The sequence below is a fragment of the Pseudophryne corroboree genome, chromosome 2, assembly GCF_028390025.1.
Source record: "Pseudophryne corroboree isolate aPseCor3 chromosome 2, aPseCor3.hap2, whole genome shotgun sequence".
NCBI lineage: Eukaryota > Metazoa > Chordata > Amphibia > Anura > Myobatrachidae > Pseudophryne > Pseudophryne corroboree.
Genome location: NC_086445.1, coordinates 90,613,867 through 90,630,482, shown reverse-complemented (window position 1 = coordinate 90,630,482; position 16,616 = coordinate 90,613,867). Strand labels below are relative to the sequence as shown.

The window sequence follows — 16,616 nt, the reverse complement described above, 5'->3', positions numbered from 1 at the left end:
AACGGGCGGGAGAGTGCGGATGACTCTGCAGCACCGAATGAGAGAACTCAAGGTCCTCCTCAGCCAGGGTATCAAATTTGTAGAATTTTGCAAACGTGTTTGCCCCTGACCAAGTAGCAGCTCGGCAAAGTTGAAGAGCCGAGACCCCTCGGGCAGCCGCCCAAGAAGAGCCCACTTTCCTCGTGGAATGGGCTTTCACTGATTTAGGATGCGGTAGTCCAGCCGCAGAATGTGCAAGCTGAATCGTACTACAGATCCAGCGAACAATAGTCTGCTTAGAAGCAGGTGCACCCAACTTGTTGGGCGCATACAGGATAAAGAGCGAGTCAGTCTTCCTGACTCCAGCTGTCCTGGAAACATAAATTTTTAGGGCCCTGACTACATCCAACAACTTGGAAGCCTCCAAGTCATTTGTAGCCGCCGGCACCACGATAGGTTGGTTCAGATGAAAAGCTGATACCACTTTGGGGAGAAACTGGGGACGAGTCCTCAATTCTGCCCTATCCATATGGAAAATCAGATAAGGGCTTTTACATGACAAAGCCGCCAATTCTGAAACACGCCTGGCCGAAGCCAAGGCCAACAACATGACCACTTTCCACGTGAGATATTTCAAATCCACGGTTTTCAGTGGCTCAAACCAATGTGACTTTAGGAAATCCAACACCACGTTGAGATCCCAAGGTGCCACTGGAGGCACAAAAGGGGGCTGAATATGCAGCACTCCCTTAACAAAAGTCTGAACTTCAGGTAGTGAAGCCAATTCTCTCTGGAAGAAAATCGATAGAGCCGAAATCTGGACCTTAATGGAACCCAATTTAAGGCCCATAGTCACCCCTGACTGTAGGAAGTGCAGGAACCGGCCCAGCTGAAATTCTTCCGTTGGGGCCTTCCTGGCCTCACACCACGCAACATATTTTCGCCATATGCGGTGATAATGGTTTGCGGTTACTTCTTTCCTAGCTTTTATCAGCGTAGGAATGACTTCCTCCGGAATGCCCTTTTCCTTCAGGATCCGGTGTTCAACCGCCATGCCGTCAAATGCAGCCGCGGTAAGTCTTGGAACAGACAGGGCCCCTGCTGCAGCAGGTCCTGTCTGAGCGGTAGAGGCCATGGGTCCTCTGACATCATTTCTTGAAGTTCCGGATACCACGCTCTTCTTGGCCAATCCGGAACAATGAGTATAGTTCTTACTCCTCTTCTCCTTATTATCCTCAGTACCTTTGGTATGAGAGGAAGAGGAGGGAACACATAAACCGATCGGTACACCCACGGTGTTACCAGAGTGTCCACAGCTATCGCCTGCGGGTCTCTCGACCTGGCGCAATATTTTTCTAGCTTTTTGTTTAGGCGGGACGCCATCATGTCCACCTGTGGTTTTTCCCACTGGTTTACAATCATTTGAAAGACTTCTGGATGAAGTCCCCACTCTCCCGGGTGGAGGTCGTGCCTGCTGAGGAAGTCTGCTTCCCAGTTGTCCACTCCCGGAATGAACACTGCTGACAGTGCTAACACGTGATTTTCCGCCCATCGGAGAATCCTTGTGGCTTTTGCCATCGCCGTCCTGCTTCTCGTGCCGCCCTGTCGATTTACATGGGCGACCACCGTGATGTTGTCTGACTGGATCAGTACCGGCTGGTTTTGAAGCAGGGGTCTTGCCTGACTTAGGGCATTGTAAATGGCCCTTAGTTCCAGAATATTTATGTGCAGGGAAGTCTCCTGACTTGACCATAGTCCTTGGAAGTTTCTTCCCTGTGTGACTGCTCCCCAGCCTCGAAGGCTGGCATCCGTGGTCACCAGGACCCAGTCCTGTATGCCGAATCTGCGGCCCTCTAGAAGATGAGCACTCTGCAGCCACCACAGCAGAGACACCCTTGTCCTTGGAGACAGGGTTATCAGACGATGCATCTGAAGATGCGATCCGGACCACTTGTCCAACAGGTCCCACTGAAAGGTTCTTGCATGAAACCTGCAGAATGGAATCGCTTCGTAGGAAGCTACCATTTTTCCCAGGATCCGCGTGCAATGATGCACCGACACCTGTTTTGGTTTTAAGAGGCCTCTGACTAGAGATGACAGCTCCTTGGCCTTTTCCTCCGGGAGAAACACTTTTCTCTGTTCTGTATCCAGAACCATCCCTAGGAACAGCAGGCGTGTCGTAGGGACCAGCTGTGACTTTGGAATGTTTAGAATCCAGCCGTGCTGTTGTAGCACTTCCCGAGATAGTGCTACCCCTACCAACAACTGCTCTCTGGACCTCGCCTTTATCAGGAGATCGTCCAAGTACGGGATAATTAAAACTCCCTTCCTTCGAAGGAGTATCATCATTTCCGCCATTACCTTGGTAAAGACCCTCGGAGCCGTGGAGAGACCGAACGGCAACGTCTGGAATTGGTAATGACAATCTTGTACCACAAACCTGAGGTACTCCTGGTGAGGATGGTAAATGGGGACATGTAGGTAAGCATCCTTGATGTCCAGCGATACCATGTAATCTCCCTCGTCCAGGCTTGCAATAACCGCCCTGAGCGATTCCATCTTGAACTTGAATTTTTTTATATATGTGTTCAAGGATTTCAAATTTAAAATGGGTCTCACCGAACCGTCCGGTTTCGGTACCACAAACATTGTGGAATAGTAACCCCTTCCTTGTTGAAGTAGGGGCACCTTTACTATCACTTGTTGTGAATACAGCTTTTGAATTGCCTGTAACACTGCCTCCCTGCCTGAGGGAGTGGTTGGCAAGGCAGATTTGAGGAAACGGCGGGGGGAGACGTCTCGAATTCCAGTTTGTACCCCTGAGATACTACTTGAAGGATCCAGGGATCCACCCGTGAGCGAGCCCACTGATTGCTGACATTTTTGAGACGGGCCCCCACCGTACCTGGCTCCGCCTGTGGAGCCCCAGCGTCATGCTGTGGACTTAGAGGAAGCGGGGGAGGACTTTTGCTCCTGGGAACTGGCTGTATGCTGCAGCTTTTTCCCTCTACCTCTGCCTCTGGGCAGAAAGGACGCGCCTTTAACCCGCTAGCCCCTATTGGGCCGAAAGGACTGTACCTGATAATACGGTGCTTTCTTTGGTTGTGAGGGAACATGGGGTAAAAATGTAGACTTCCCAGCTGTTGCTGTGGAAACGAGGTCCGAGAGGCCATCCCCGAACAATTCCTCACCCTTATAAGGCAGAACTTCCATGTGTCGTTTGGAATCTGCATCACCTGTCCACTGCCGAGTCTATAACCCTATCCTGGCAGAAATGGACATTGCACTCATTTTGGATGCCAGCCGGCAAATATACCTCTGTGCATCCCTCATGTATAAAAGTGCGTCTTTTATATGCTCTACGTTTAGCAAAATAGTGTCCCTGTCTAGGGTATCTATATTTTCTGACAGGGAATCTGACCACGCAGCAGCAGCGCTGCACATCCAGGCTGTAGCTATAGCCGGTCTCAGTATCACACCTGTGTGTGTATATATAGATTTCAGGATAGCCTCCTGCTTTCTATCAGCAGATTCCTTCAGGGCGGCCGTATCCGGAGACGGTAATGCCACCTTCTTTGACAAGCGTGTGAGCGCTTTATCCACCCTAGGGGATGTTTCCCAGCGTGACCTATCCTCTGGCGGGAAAGGGTACGCCATTAGTAACCTCTCAGAAATTACCATCTTTTTATCAGGGGAAGCCCACGCTTCTTCACACACTTCATTTAACTCTTCAGATGGAGGAAAAGCTACTGGTAGTTTTTTCTCTCCAAACATTATACCCTTTTTTGTGGTACCGGGGGTAACATCAGAAATGTGCAACACATTTTTCATTGCCTCAATCATGTAACGTGTGGCCCTACTGGAAGTTACATTAGTCTCTTCGTCGTCGACACTGGAGTCAGTATCCGTGTCGACATCTGTGTCAACCATCTGAGGTAGCGGGCGTTTTAGAGCCCCTGATGGTTTTTGAGACGCCTGGGCATGCACAGGCTGAGAAGCCGGCTGTCCCACATTAGGTATGTCGTCAAACCTTTTATGTAAGGAGTTGACACTATCACGTAATTCCTTCCACAGCACCATCCACTCAGGTGTCGACCCCGCAGGGGGTGACATCACATTTACAGGCATCTGCTCCGCCTCCACATAAGCCTCCTCATCAAACATGTCGACACAGCCGTACCGACACACCGCAAACACACAGGGAATGCTCTGACAGAGGACAGGACCCCACAAAGCCCTTTGGGGAGACAGAGAGAGAGTATGCCAGCACACACCAGAGCGCTATATAACACTGGGATCCCACTATCAATGAGTGTTTTCCCTATAGCTGCTTTTTTATATATATTACATATATATAATATCTATACTGCGCCTAAATTTAGTGCCCCCCCTCTCTTTTTTACCCTTCTGTAGTATTCTTAGACTGCAGGGGAGAGCCAGGGAGCTTCCTTCCAGCGGAACTGTGAGGGAAAAATGGCGCCAGTGTGCTGAGGGAGAAGCCCCGCCCCCTTTTCGGCTGACTTTCTCACGCTTTTTCTGTAATACTGGCAGGGGTAATTTTACATCTATATAGCCTCTGGGACTATATATGATGTATATTTTGCCAGCCAAGGTGTTATTTATTGCCCTCAGGGTGCCCCCCCCCCCCCCCCAGCGCCCTGCACCCATCAGTGACCGAAGTGTGAGGTGTACATGAGGAGCAATGGCGCACAGCTGCAGTGCTGTGCGCTACCTTGGTGAAGACCGAAGTCTTCTGCCGCCGATTTTCCGGACCTTCTTCGTGCTTCTGGCTCTGTAAGGGGGACGGCGGCGCGGCTCCGGGAACGAACACCAAGGTCGGGTCCTGCGGTCGATCCCTCTGGAGCTAATGGTGTCCAGTAGCCTAAGAAGCCCAAACTACCACCTGTTAGGTAGGTTCGCTTCTTCTCCCCTTAGTCCCTCGCTGCAGTGAGTCTGTTGCCAGCAGATCTCACTGTAAAATAAAAAACCTAAATATACTTTCTTTCTAGGTGCTCAGGAGAGCCCCTAGTGTGCATCCAGCTCAGCCGGGCACAAGAATCTAACTGAGGTCTGGAGGAGGGTCTTAGTGGGAGGAGCCAGTGCACACCAGTAGTCTAAATGCTTTCTTTATAGTTGTGCCCAGTCTCCTGCGGAGCCGCTAATCCCCATGGTCCTTACGGAGTCCCCAGCATCCACTTAGGACGTTAGAGAAAATAATAAGAATTTACTTACCGATAATTCTATTTCTCGTAGTCCGTAGTGGATGCTGGGGACTCCGTCAGGACCATGGGGATTAGCGGCTCCGCAGGAGACAGGGCACAAAAGTAAAAGCTTTAGGATCAGGTGGTGTGCACTGGCTCCTCCCCCTATGACCCTCCTCCAAGCCTCAGTTAGGATACTGTGCCCGGACGAGCGTACACAATAAGGAAGGATTTTGAATCCCGGGTAAGACTCATACCAGCCACACCAATCACACTGTACAACCTGTGATCTGAACCCAGTTAACAGCATGATAACAGCGGAGCCTCTGAAAAGATGGCTCACAACAATAATAACCCGATTTTTGTAACAATAACTATGTACAAGTATTGCAGACAATCCGCACTTGGGATGGGCGCCCAGCATCCACTACGGACTACGAGAAATAGAATTATCGGTAAGTAAATTCTTATTTTCTCTGACGTCCTAAGTGGATGCTGGGGACTCCGTCAGGACCATGGGGATTATACCAAAGCTCCCAAACGGGCGGGAGAGTGCGGATCACTCTGCAGCACCGAGTGAGAGAACTCCAGGTCCTCCTCAGCCAGGGTGTGCCCCTGACCAAGTAGCAGCTCGGCAAAGTTGTAAAGCCGAGACACCTCGGGCAGCCGCCCAAGATGAGCCCACCTTCCTTGTGGAATGGGCATTTACATATTTTGGCTGTGGCAGGCCTGCCACAGAATGTGCAAGCTGAATTGTACTACACATCCAACTAGCAATCGTCTGCTTAGAAGCAAGAGCACCCAGTTTGTTGGGTGCATACAGGATAACAGCAAGTCAGTTTTCCTGACTCCAGCCGTCCTGGAAACCTATATTTTCAGGGCCCTGACAACATCTAGCAACTTGGAGTCCTCCAAGTCCCTAGTAGCCGCAGGTACCACAATAAGCTGGTTCAGGTGAAACGCTGACACCACCTTAGGGAGAAACTGGGGACGAGTCCGCAGCTCTGCCCTGTCCGAATGGACAATCAGATATGGGCTTTTGTGAGACAAAGCCGCCAATTCTGACACTCGCCTGGCCGAGGCCAGGGCCAACATCATGGTCACTTTCCATGTGAAATATTTCAAATCCACAGATTTGAGCGGTTTAAACCAATGTGATTTGAGGAATCCCAGAACTACGTTGAGATCCCACAGTGCCACTGGAGGCACAAAAGGGGGTTGTATATGTAGTACTCCCTTGACAAACTTCTGGACTTCAGGAACTGAAGCCAATTCTTTCTGGAAGAAAATCGACAGGGCCGAAATTTGAACCTTAATGGACCCCAATTTGAGGCCCATAGACACTCCTGTTTGCAGGAAATGCAGGAATCGACCGAGTTGAAATTTCTTCGTGGGGCCTTCCTGGCCTCACACCACGCAACATATTTTTGCCACATGTGGTGATAATGTTGTGCGGTCACCTCCTTCCTGGCTTTGACCAGGGTAGGAATGACCTCTTCCGGAATGCCTTTTTCCCTTAGGATCCGGCGTTCAACCGCCATGCCGTCAAACGCAGCCGCGGTAAGTCTTGGAACAGACATGGTACTTGCTGAAGCAAGTCCCTTCTTAGCGGCAGAGGCCATGAGTCCTCTGTGAGCATCTCTTGAAGTTCCGGGTACCAAGTCCTTCTTGGCCAATCCGGAGCCACGAGTATAGTTCTTACTCCTCTACGTCTTATAATTCTCAGTACCTTAGGTATGAGAAGCAGAGGAGGGAACACATACACCGACTGGTACACCCACGGTGTTACCAGAACGTCCACAGCTATTGCCTGAGGGTCTCTTGACCTGGCGCAATACCTGTCCAGTTTTTTGTTCAGGCGGGACGCCATCATGTCCACCTTTGGTCTTTCCCAACGGTTCACAATCATGTGGAAGACTTCCCGATGAAGTCCCCACTCTCCCGGGTGGAGGTCGTGCTGAGGAAGTCTGCTTCCCAGTTGTCCACTCCCGGAATGAACACTGCTGACAGTGCTAACACATGATTTTCCGCCCAGCGAAGAATCCTTGCAGTTTCTGCCATTGCCCTCCTGCTTCTTGTGCCGCCCAGTCTGTTTACGTGGGCGACTGCCGTGATGTTGTCCCACTGGATCAATACCGGCTGACCTTGAAGCAGAGGTCTTGCTAAGCTTAGAGCATTGTAAATTGCTCTTAGCTCCAGTATATTTATGTGGAGAGAAGTCTCCAGACTTGATCACACTCCCTGGAAATTTTTTCCTTGTGTGACTGCTCCCCAGCCGTTCAGGCTGGCATCCGTGGTCACCAGGACCCAGTCCTGAATGCCGAATCTGTGGCCCTTTAGTAGATGAGCACTCTGCAGCCACCACAGAAGAGACACCCTTGTCCTTGGAGACAGGGTTATCCGCTGAAGCATCTGAAGATGCGATCCGGACCATTTTTCCAGCAGATCCCACTGAAAAGTTCTTGCGTGAAATCTGCCGAATGGAATCGCTTCGTTAGAAGCCACCATTTTTCCCAGGACCCTTGTGCAATGATGCACTGACACTTTTCCTGGTTTTAGGAGGTTCCTGACTAGCTCGGATAACTCCCTGGCTTTCTCCTCCGGGAGAAACACCTTTTTCTGGACTGTGTCCAGAATCATCCCTAGGAACAGCAGACGTGTCGTCGGAGACAGCTGCGATTTTGGAATATTTAGAATCCACCCATGCTGTCGTAGAACTACTTGAGATAGTGCTACTCCGACCTCCAACTGTTCTCTGGACCTTGCCCTTATCAGGAGATCGTCCAAGTAAGGGATAATTAAGACGCCTTTTCTTTGAAGAAGAATCATCATTTCGGCCATTACCTTGGTAAAGACCCGGGGTGCCGTGGACAATCCAAACGGCAGCGTCTGAAACTGATAGTGACAGTTTTGTACCACGAACCTGAGGTACCCTTGGTGAGAAGGGCAAATTGGGACATGGAGGTAAGCATCCTTGATGTCCAGGGACACCATATAGTCCCCTTCTTCCTGGTTCGCTATCACTGCTCTGAGTGACTCCATCTTGATTTGAACCTTTGTATGTAAGTGTTCAAATATTTAAGATTTAGAATAGGTCTCACCGAGCCGTCTGGCTTCAGTACCACAATATAGTGTGGAATAATACCCCTTTCCTTGTTGTAGGAGGGGTACTTTGATTATCACCTGCTGGGAATACAGCTTGTGAATTGTTTCCAATACTGCCTCCCTGTCGGAGGGAGACGTTGGTAAAGCAGACTTCAGGAACCTGCGAGGGGGAGACGTCTCGAACCTCCAATCTGTACCCCTGGGATACTACTTGTAGGATCCAGGGGTCCACTTGCGAGTGAGCCTACTGCGCGCTGAAACTCTTGAGACGACCCCCCACCGCAGCTGAGTCCGCTTGTACGGCCCCAGCGTCATGCTGAGGACTTGGCAAAAGCGGTGGAGTGCTTCTGTTCCTGGGAATGGGCTACCTGCTGCAGTCTTCTTCCCTTTCCTCTATCCCTGGGCAGATATGACTGGCCTTTTGCCTGCTTGCCCTTATGGGGACGAAAGGACTGAGGCTGAAAAGACGGTGTCTTTTTCTGCTGAGATGTGACTTGGGGTAAAAAAGGTGGATTTTCCAGCTGTTGCCGTGGCCACCAGGTCCGATGGACCGACCCCAAATAACTCCTCCCCTTTTATACGGCAATACTTCCATGTGCCGTTTGGAATCTGCATCACCTGACCACTGTCGTGTCCATAAACATCTTCTGGCAGATATGGACATCGCACTTACTCTTGATGCCAGAGTGCAAATATCCCTCTGTGCATCTCGCATATATAGAAATGCATCCTTTAAATGCTCTATAGTCAATAAAATACTGTCCCTGTCAAGGGTATCAATATTTTCAGTCAGGGAATCCGACCAAGCCACCCCAGCGCTGCACATCCAGGCTGAGGCGATCGCTGGTCGCAGTATAACACCAGTATGTGTGTATATACTTTTTAGGATATTTTCCAGCCTCCTATCAGCTGGCTCCTTGAGGGCGGCCGTATCTGGAGACGGTAACGCCACTTGTTTTGATAAGCGTGTGAGCGCCTTATCCACCCTAAGGGGTGTTTCCCAACGCGCCCTAACTTCTGGCGGGAAAGGGTATAACGCCAATAATTTTCTATCGGGGAAAACCCACGCATCATCACACACTTCATTTAATTTATCTGATTCAGGAAAAACTACAGGTAGTTTTTTCACCCCCACATAATACCCTCTTTTGTGGTACTTGTAGTATCAGAAATATGTAACACCTCCTTCATTGCCCTTAACATGTAACGTGTGGCCCAAATGGAAAATACGTTTGTTTCTTCACCGTCGACACTGGAGTCAGTGTCCGTGTCTGTGTCGACCGACTGAGGTAAATGGGCGTTTTAAAGCCCCTGACGGTGTTTGAGACGCCTGGACAGGTACTAATTGGTTTGCCGGCCGTCTCATGTCGTCAACCGACCTTGCAGCGTGTTGACATTATCACGTAATTCCCTAAATAAGCCATCCATTCCGGTGTCGACTCCCTAGAGCGTGACATCACCATTACAGGCAATTGCTCCGCCTCCTCACCAACATCGTCCTCATACATGTCGACACACACGTACCGACACACAGCACACACACAGGGAATGCTCTGATAGAGGACAGGACCCCACTAGCCCTTTGGGGAGACAGAGGGAGAGTTTGCCAGCACACACCAAAACGCTATAATTATACAGGGACAACCTTTATATAAGTGTTTTTCCCTTATAGCATCTTAATATATATAATCATATCGCCAAATAAGTGCCCCCCCTCTCTGTTTTAACCCTGTTTCTGTAGTGCAGTGCAGGGGAGAGCCTGGGAGCCTTCCCACCAGCATTTCTGTGAGGGAAAATGGCGCTGTGTGCTAAGGAGAATAGGCTCCGCCCCCTTTTCGGCGGGCTTCTTCTCCCGTTTTTCTGAGACCTGGCAGGGGTTAAATACATCCATATAGCCCCAGGGGCTATATGTGATGTATCTTTTAGCCAGTATAGGTATTTCATTGCTGCCCAGGGCGCCCCCCCCCAGCGCCCTGCACCCTCAGTGACCGCTGGTGTGAAGTGTGCTGACAACAATGGCGCACAGCTGCAGTGCTGTGCGCTACCTCATGAAGACTGAAAAGTCTTCTGCCGCCGGTTTCTGGACCTCTTCACTCTTCGGCATCTGCAAGGGGGTCGGCGGCGCGGCTCTGGGACCGGACTCCATGGCTGGGCCTGTGTTCGATCCCTCTGGAGCTAATGGTGTCCAGTAGCCTAAGAAGCCAATCCATCCTGCACGCAGGTGAGTTCACTTCTTCTCCCCTAAGTCCCTCGTAGCAGTGAGCCTGTTGCCAGCAGGACTCACTGAAAATAAAAAACCTAACAAAACTTTTACTCTAAGCAGCTCTTTAGGAGAGCCACCTAGATTGCACCCTTCTCGGCCGGGCACAAAAATCTAACTGAGGCTTGGAGGAGGGTCATAGGGGGAGGAGCCAGTGCACACCACCTGATCCTAAAGCTTTTACTTTTGTGCCCTGTCTCCTGCGGAGCCGCTAATCCCCATGGTCCTGACGGAGTCCCCAGCATCCACTTAGGACGTCAGAGAAAATTAGCATGTAACAAGCTCTAGGTTGCCTCAAAGTGCAGCGTATCTGATACATCAGACATGTATAGAGCCAGTGATCACAGTAAGATGCTACAGTAAGGCCAGCCATACTATGGGGGTCATTCCGAGTTGATCGTAGCTGTGCTAAATTTAGCACAGCTACGATCAGGCACTCAGACATGCGGGGGGACGCCCAGCACAGGGCTAGTCCGCTCCGCATGTCAGTGCCACCCCCCCAGCAGAAATGCCACGGCCCGCCCCCCCAAAGGTCCTTCCACGCCTGCGTTGGCCGGACCGCGCCCCCTAAACGGTGGCTTAACGCCGCCGTCCAGCCCCCTCCCGCCCAGCGAACACTTCTGCCTGTCAATCAGGCAGAGGCGATCCCTACGGTACAACGGCCTTCGGCCGTCCAGCATGCACCGGCACACTGTGGCGCTGATGCATGCGCAGATCCGACGCGATCGCTGCGCTGCGATAAACTGCAGCGAGTGATCGGGTTGGAATGACCCCCTTAGTGCAGAGTATCTAATACACCAGACATACACAGGGCCAGTGATCACAGTAAGATGCTGCATTAAGGCCCGCCTGTTTTTTATAGGAGGTGGGCACCAATCCAATGCATCGGCCCTGGATATATACGTACACATCGGCTCCTTATACAATGGCTTGTATATGTAATACAGAATAATTAACACTATAAATAATTTATAGTAGAAGCTGTAGTGGAGACAGTCTAAAAATAAACTCTCTGTATCAAACATATTTATCTCATATAAAGAACATAAGTGGTGAGGAAAAGAATAAACATGCTATAATAACTATATATACAGTACATAATATATCCAGTAAGAGATAGAACTGAGCTTTCTAAGCTCACATTCCCACCTCATGGTAAGACACCTGTCTCTTTTTGCTGTCAGCTGCTCTTTGGTCTCTCTGGTCCAGTGCGCTCAGATCCCCACACACAGCAGCATTTGTACAAGAAGCTGATGCGACTGGGCATGTGTAGCAGCTCTGTTCCAGAGCAAAAATTGATTATACAGCACTGCTATTGTGATCATATTTAGAGCCGCTGGCCAGGGAGGGTTATGGGCAACTAGAAACCCCCTCCTGCAATTGCCATGATAACCATCCTGTATCAGAATACCCTTCTCATACTCACTCTCTGGATCAGCAAGGCATGGGGTATATCTCCCTTTAGGCTTTCTTGGTCCTGTGGAAAGGCAGATTGCCCGGGTTCGCTTAGAAATTGAGCGTGGTTGGGCCTGAGGCAGGGGCACGTTGGGGTCTGGCGCTGTGTGAAAGATCTGTAACAGACAATGTCCATTTATTTTTTATGACAAATAAACCACAAGAATGCATTTTATACAATAATTTCCTCCGGCAAATGATGTCATGAGTTATACATACTGGGCCTGACTCCAAAGTTCCATGCAAGTCAGCCACAGATGCAGCCACATAATAGCCGCCTGTAGCCCTCATCCCTATCAGTGCCTGACTGCTCTATACCTGGTGCAAGAGATCTGTCTGATTTCTGCATATGACCATTTCTGGAAAGGACACAATTACACCTATATGTCCATGATACGCCTTTAGAACACTTGATATGTATGACCAAGTGCCCAGTTGTTGCCCAGTTACGGTCACTCAGCCGTTAAGTGGAGACGCAGATGAGATACGCATGACTCTGTTAGGCTCAGATGCATGTCCAGTGCTAAAAATTTCAAGATCCAGAAAGAGCATCAATGGTCTAATCAGAGTTCAGTCTTACATATAAATGCATGTAATAATGTCAAAATAAATATTTATAACTCTATGCATTTACTTGTCGGGGAGTACTTGGTGAATGTATTGGATAATGCACTATGGGGGTCATTCCGAGTTGATCGCTAGCTGCATTTGTTCGCAGCGCAGTGATCAGGCTAAAAAACGGCAGTTCTGCGCATGTGTATGCGGCGCAATGCGCACGCGCGTCGTACTGGCACAACGAGCGATGTAGTTTTGCACAGGGTCTAGCGAAGCATTTCAGTCGCACTGGTGGCCGTAGACTGATTGACATGAAGTGTGCGTTTCTGGGTGGCAACTGACCGTTTTCAGGGAGTGTTCGGAAAAACGCAGGCGTGCCAGGAAAAATGCAGGCGTGGTTGGGCGAACGCTGGGTGGGTTTGTGACGTCAAAACAGGAACTAAACAGTCTGAAGTGATCGCAAGCGCTGAGTAGGTTTTGAGCTACTCTGAAACTGCACATAAAAACTTTGCAGCCGCTGTGCGATCCTTTCGTTCGCACTTCTGCTAAGCTAACATACACTCCCAGTGGGCGGCGGCATAGCGTTTGCACGGCTGCTAAAAACTGCTAGCGAGCGATCAACTCGGAATGATCCCCTATGTACTGTACATTATAAGGTTAATAACATACACAGTGAAGAAGATTTCATACGTTTTCCGTTTAATTACCCTGATTACCTTATCCCTAACTGATCCGTGACATCTGTCAAACTGTGATTTTGATAGGCTAGCAGCCCTCCCCAGCTGGGTGGTCTGGCCTAGGAATCTAGCATCTCTCTATGGGGAGTAGTCCAGATTAGGACACCACTCAGCTCACAAGTGAAAAAAAGTACCTGCTCCGGTTCTGTGTGCACGCTCCGGTTCTGTGTGCACGCTCCGGTTCTGTGTGCACGCTCCGGTTCTGTGTGCACGCTCCGGTTCTGTGTGCACGCTCCGGTTCTGTGTGCACCCTTTACTCCCCACCACCTCTTACGGCATATTTTTCAAGATTAGTTTTACTAAAGTAATGGAAAAAAGTGCTTTTCACACCCTTTTCACATTACTTTAGTTTCACCTGAATGTCTTAATAGACTTTTGGAGCAGTTTTTGTGAATAACTACTCCAAGATCTTTCATTTGTATATATTTAAGTAATCAGATCACATTTCTCATTCTTGTAATGGGAAATGTGATCTGCTCGAATATACTAAGGGCAATTGTGTAAAAATACCAGGGGAGACCGATGCAATAACAACGCTAACTGGAGATAACATTAAGCAGGCACCCGCCTTCCCCCCGGTACCCCGACTCCTGCTCTGATCAGACAGGCTGACAACAAAACTTACCTGCACCCAGGTTCTGGTGATCGGTGAGCTCAGTCCTCTGGTCAGCTGATCGCCGGCTCCTGCTCTGTGACCCTGGACCAGCTGACCGGAGGAGAGACTCGCCTATCACCGGGCTGGTAAGTTTAAGTGGAGGAGGGGGGGGGGGGGGGGGGTTGGTCTCATTAGCCGACGGCGCATGCTCGGTACAATCTCAGGGAGAACTGAGAATTGCGGAAAGCGGATTTGCAGGGACAGAGCTTTCTCGCATGCTCTATCCCTGCGAGCGATAACTGATACAGGCCTTCCATGTATTCAATTATCGTGTTGTAGATTTGGGCGAATATATCACATCTTATCCGCAGGGACAGGCTGGAGCTCTAAAACAGCCCTGGCACTTCAGTCTGTGCACTGACAAAGAGACAAGGTCACACATCACATGGGGGCCTGCCACAAGTAACAGGAGCCTAGCCCTGTTTGTGTACATTGAGCCATCAGAAAACAAAGGTTTCACTATCTCAGTCTCACTCAGAAAATTCCGTATTTCGGAATATTCCATTTTTCTGAATATGGGATACTCAACCTGTAAGAATAAAAAAAGTTGCATGAATGCTTTTATGCCAGTGAATGTCAAGGCAACTTTTCATAAACTCACAAAAAAAAAGAAAAGTCCTTTTTAGTCACTGGGCTCCCCAATCAGGTCACTATCCTACTATTTTTCTATTGAAGTACATGGTAAAAGTACGCCATTTATATTTCACAGTAAGAGGTGCAACATTCCTTGTAACTGGTTTGCAAAAAAAAAAGAAATAAAGTAAAAAACCTATTGTAATAAAGCTTCTTAGGTGTATTCTATTTCTAAAGCTATCACAGAAGTGGTATGGGTCATTAGGTCGACCAATATTGGTCGACATGCATTAGGTCGACATGGCCACTAGGTCGACGTGAGCAAGGTCGACATGGAAAAAGATTGACATGAGGTTTTTTTTTGGTGTCATTTTCTTCATAAAGTAAGGGGGAACCCCAATTAGTGCACCGTGTCCCCTCGCATGCTTCGGCAAGGTTACTATTCAGAATCGTAATCCACGTGGAGTATGAAAAAGTTAAAAAAATGAAGAAACAAAATGTGAAAAACGCATGTCGACCCTTTTCCATGTCCACCTAGTGACCATGTCGACCAATAGTAGTCGACCTAAGTGTGGTCGACCTAATGACCGTATCCCCACAGAAGGTGTGCTGCAGTATGTGAGAGATTTGTAGGTCTCTAGGAAGGTTTGATGGCTGGTATGGTTTCAGTGGAGATTGGTGGAAGTAGGATATCATTTTGCTGGAAGATCCATGGCTGTTATGGCCTCAGGGTCTAATTCAGACCTGATCGGTGCTGTGCATTTTTTCGCACAGCAGCCGTTCAGGTCTGAACTGCATATGCGCCGACGCATGCCAGACAGCCGACGGCCGTCTCAGCTCTGCGGTCGCCTCTGCATGATTGACAGGCAGAGGCGTTTACTGGGCGGGAGGGTGCAGGCCGGTGGCGTTTGGCCACCATTTTAGGGGCACGGTCTGGGCAATGCAGGCATGCCCGGACCGCGCGGGAGGCAAGCTGCGACGGCTGCGTGACGTCACGCGCAGCCGCTGTGACCCTCACAGCGACGGGTAGCTCCCTGCCAGCGTGCAGGAGCTGTGCTGGTGGGGAACTACTCTTCAAGTACAAAAGCATTGCTGCTGTGGGATGCTTTTGTACTTGTGCGGGGGTAGGGGGTGGTTCAAGCCTGACATGCGGGGCAGACTAGCCCTGTGCTGGGTGCCTGCCCCCCTTCCCCCCCCCCCCCCCCGCATGTCTGTGTGACTGATCGTAGATGTGCTATATTTAGCACATCTACGATCAGGTCTGAATTAGGCCCTCAGTGTAGAGTGGTGGAAGGAGGGCATCATTTTGTTGGATCATCCTTGGCTGTTATGGTGTCAGTGTAGATTGGTGGAAGGAGGGCATCATTTTGTTGGATCATCCCTGGCTGTTATGAGCTCAGTGTAGATTGGTGGAAGGAGGGCATCATTTTGTTGGAAGATCCCTGGCTGTTATGGCTTCAGTGTAGATTGGTGGAAGGATGGTATCATTTGGTTAGAAGATCCATGGCTGTTATGGCCTTAGTGTAGATTGCTGGAAGGAGGGCATAATTTTGTTGGGAGATCCCTGGCTGTTATGTGCTCAGAATAGAATAGTAAATGGAGGTCATAGTTTTGTAGGACAATCCCTGGCTGGTGTAAATTCTGGCAAGAGAAATGGGAACTTGTTAGCATGGTCTTTGGCTGTTATGAGCTCAGTGTAGAGTGGGATGGAAGCCGTCATATTTGGCTGTTATGAGCTCAGTGTAGAGTGGGATGGAAGCCGTCATATTTGGCTGTTATGAGCTCAGTGTAGAGTGGGATGGAAGCCGTCATATTTGGCTGTTATGAGCTCAGTGTAGAGTGGGATGGAAGCCGTCATATTTGGCTGTTATGAGCTCAGTGTAGAGTGGGATGGAAGCCGTCATATTTGGCTGTTATGAGCTCAGTGTAGAGTGGGATGGAAGCCATCATCTTGAGCTGTTATGAGCTCTGTGTAGACTGGGATGGAAGACATCATAGTGTCCATTGGCTACAATGAGCTCAGTGCAGAGCACGGTGAAGTGGGTACAGAGTATGACGGTTCCTGATCAGTTTAGAGTGGAGAAAGCATATTTTGT

General features: G+C 49.6%; 1 protein-coding gene across 2 annotated transcripts in view; it reads right to left on the bottom strand.

Moving 5' to 3' along the window:
• Positions 1–16,616, bottom strand: part of ARHGAP42 (Rho GTPase activating protein 42) — a 615,245-nt gene that overhangs the window by 89,762 nt on the left and 508,867 nt on the right. For both annotated transcript variants that reach the window (XM_063951500.1, XM_063951501.1), the window contains one exon: positions 11,972–12,116. In XM_063951500.1, the coding sequence (XP_063807570.1) occupies positions 11,972–12,116 (145 nt within the window). The remainder of the gene's footprint in view (positions 1–11,971; positions 12,117–16,616) is intronic.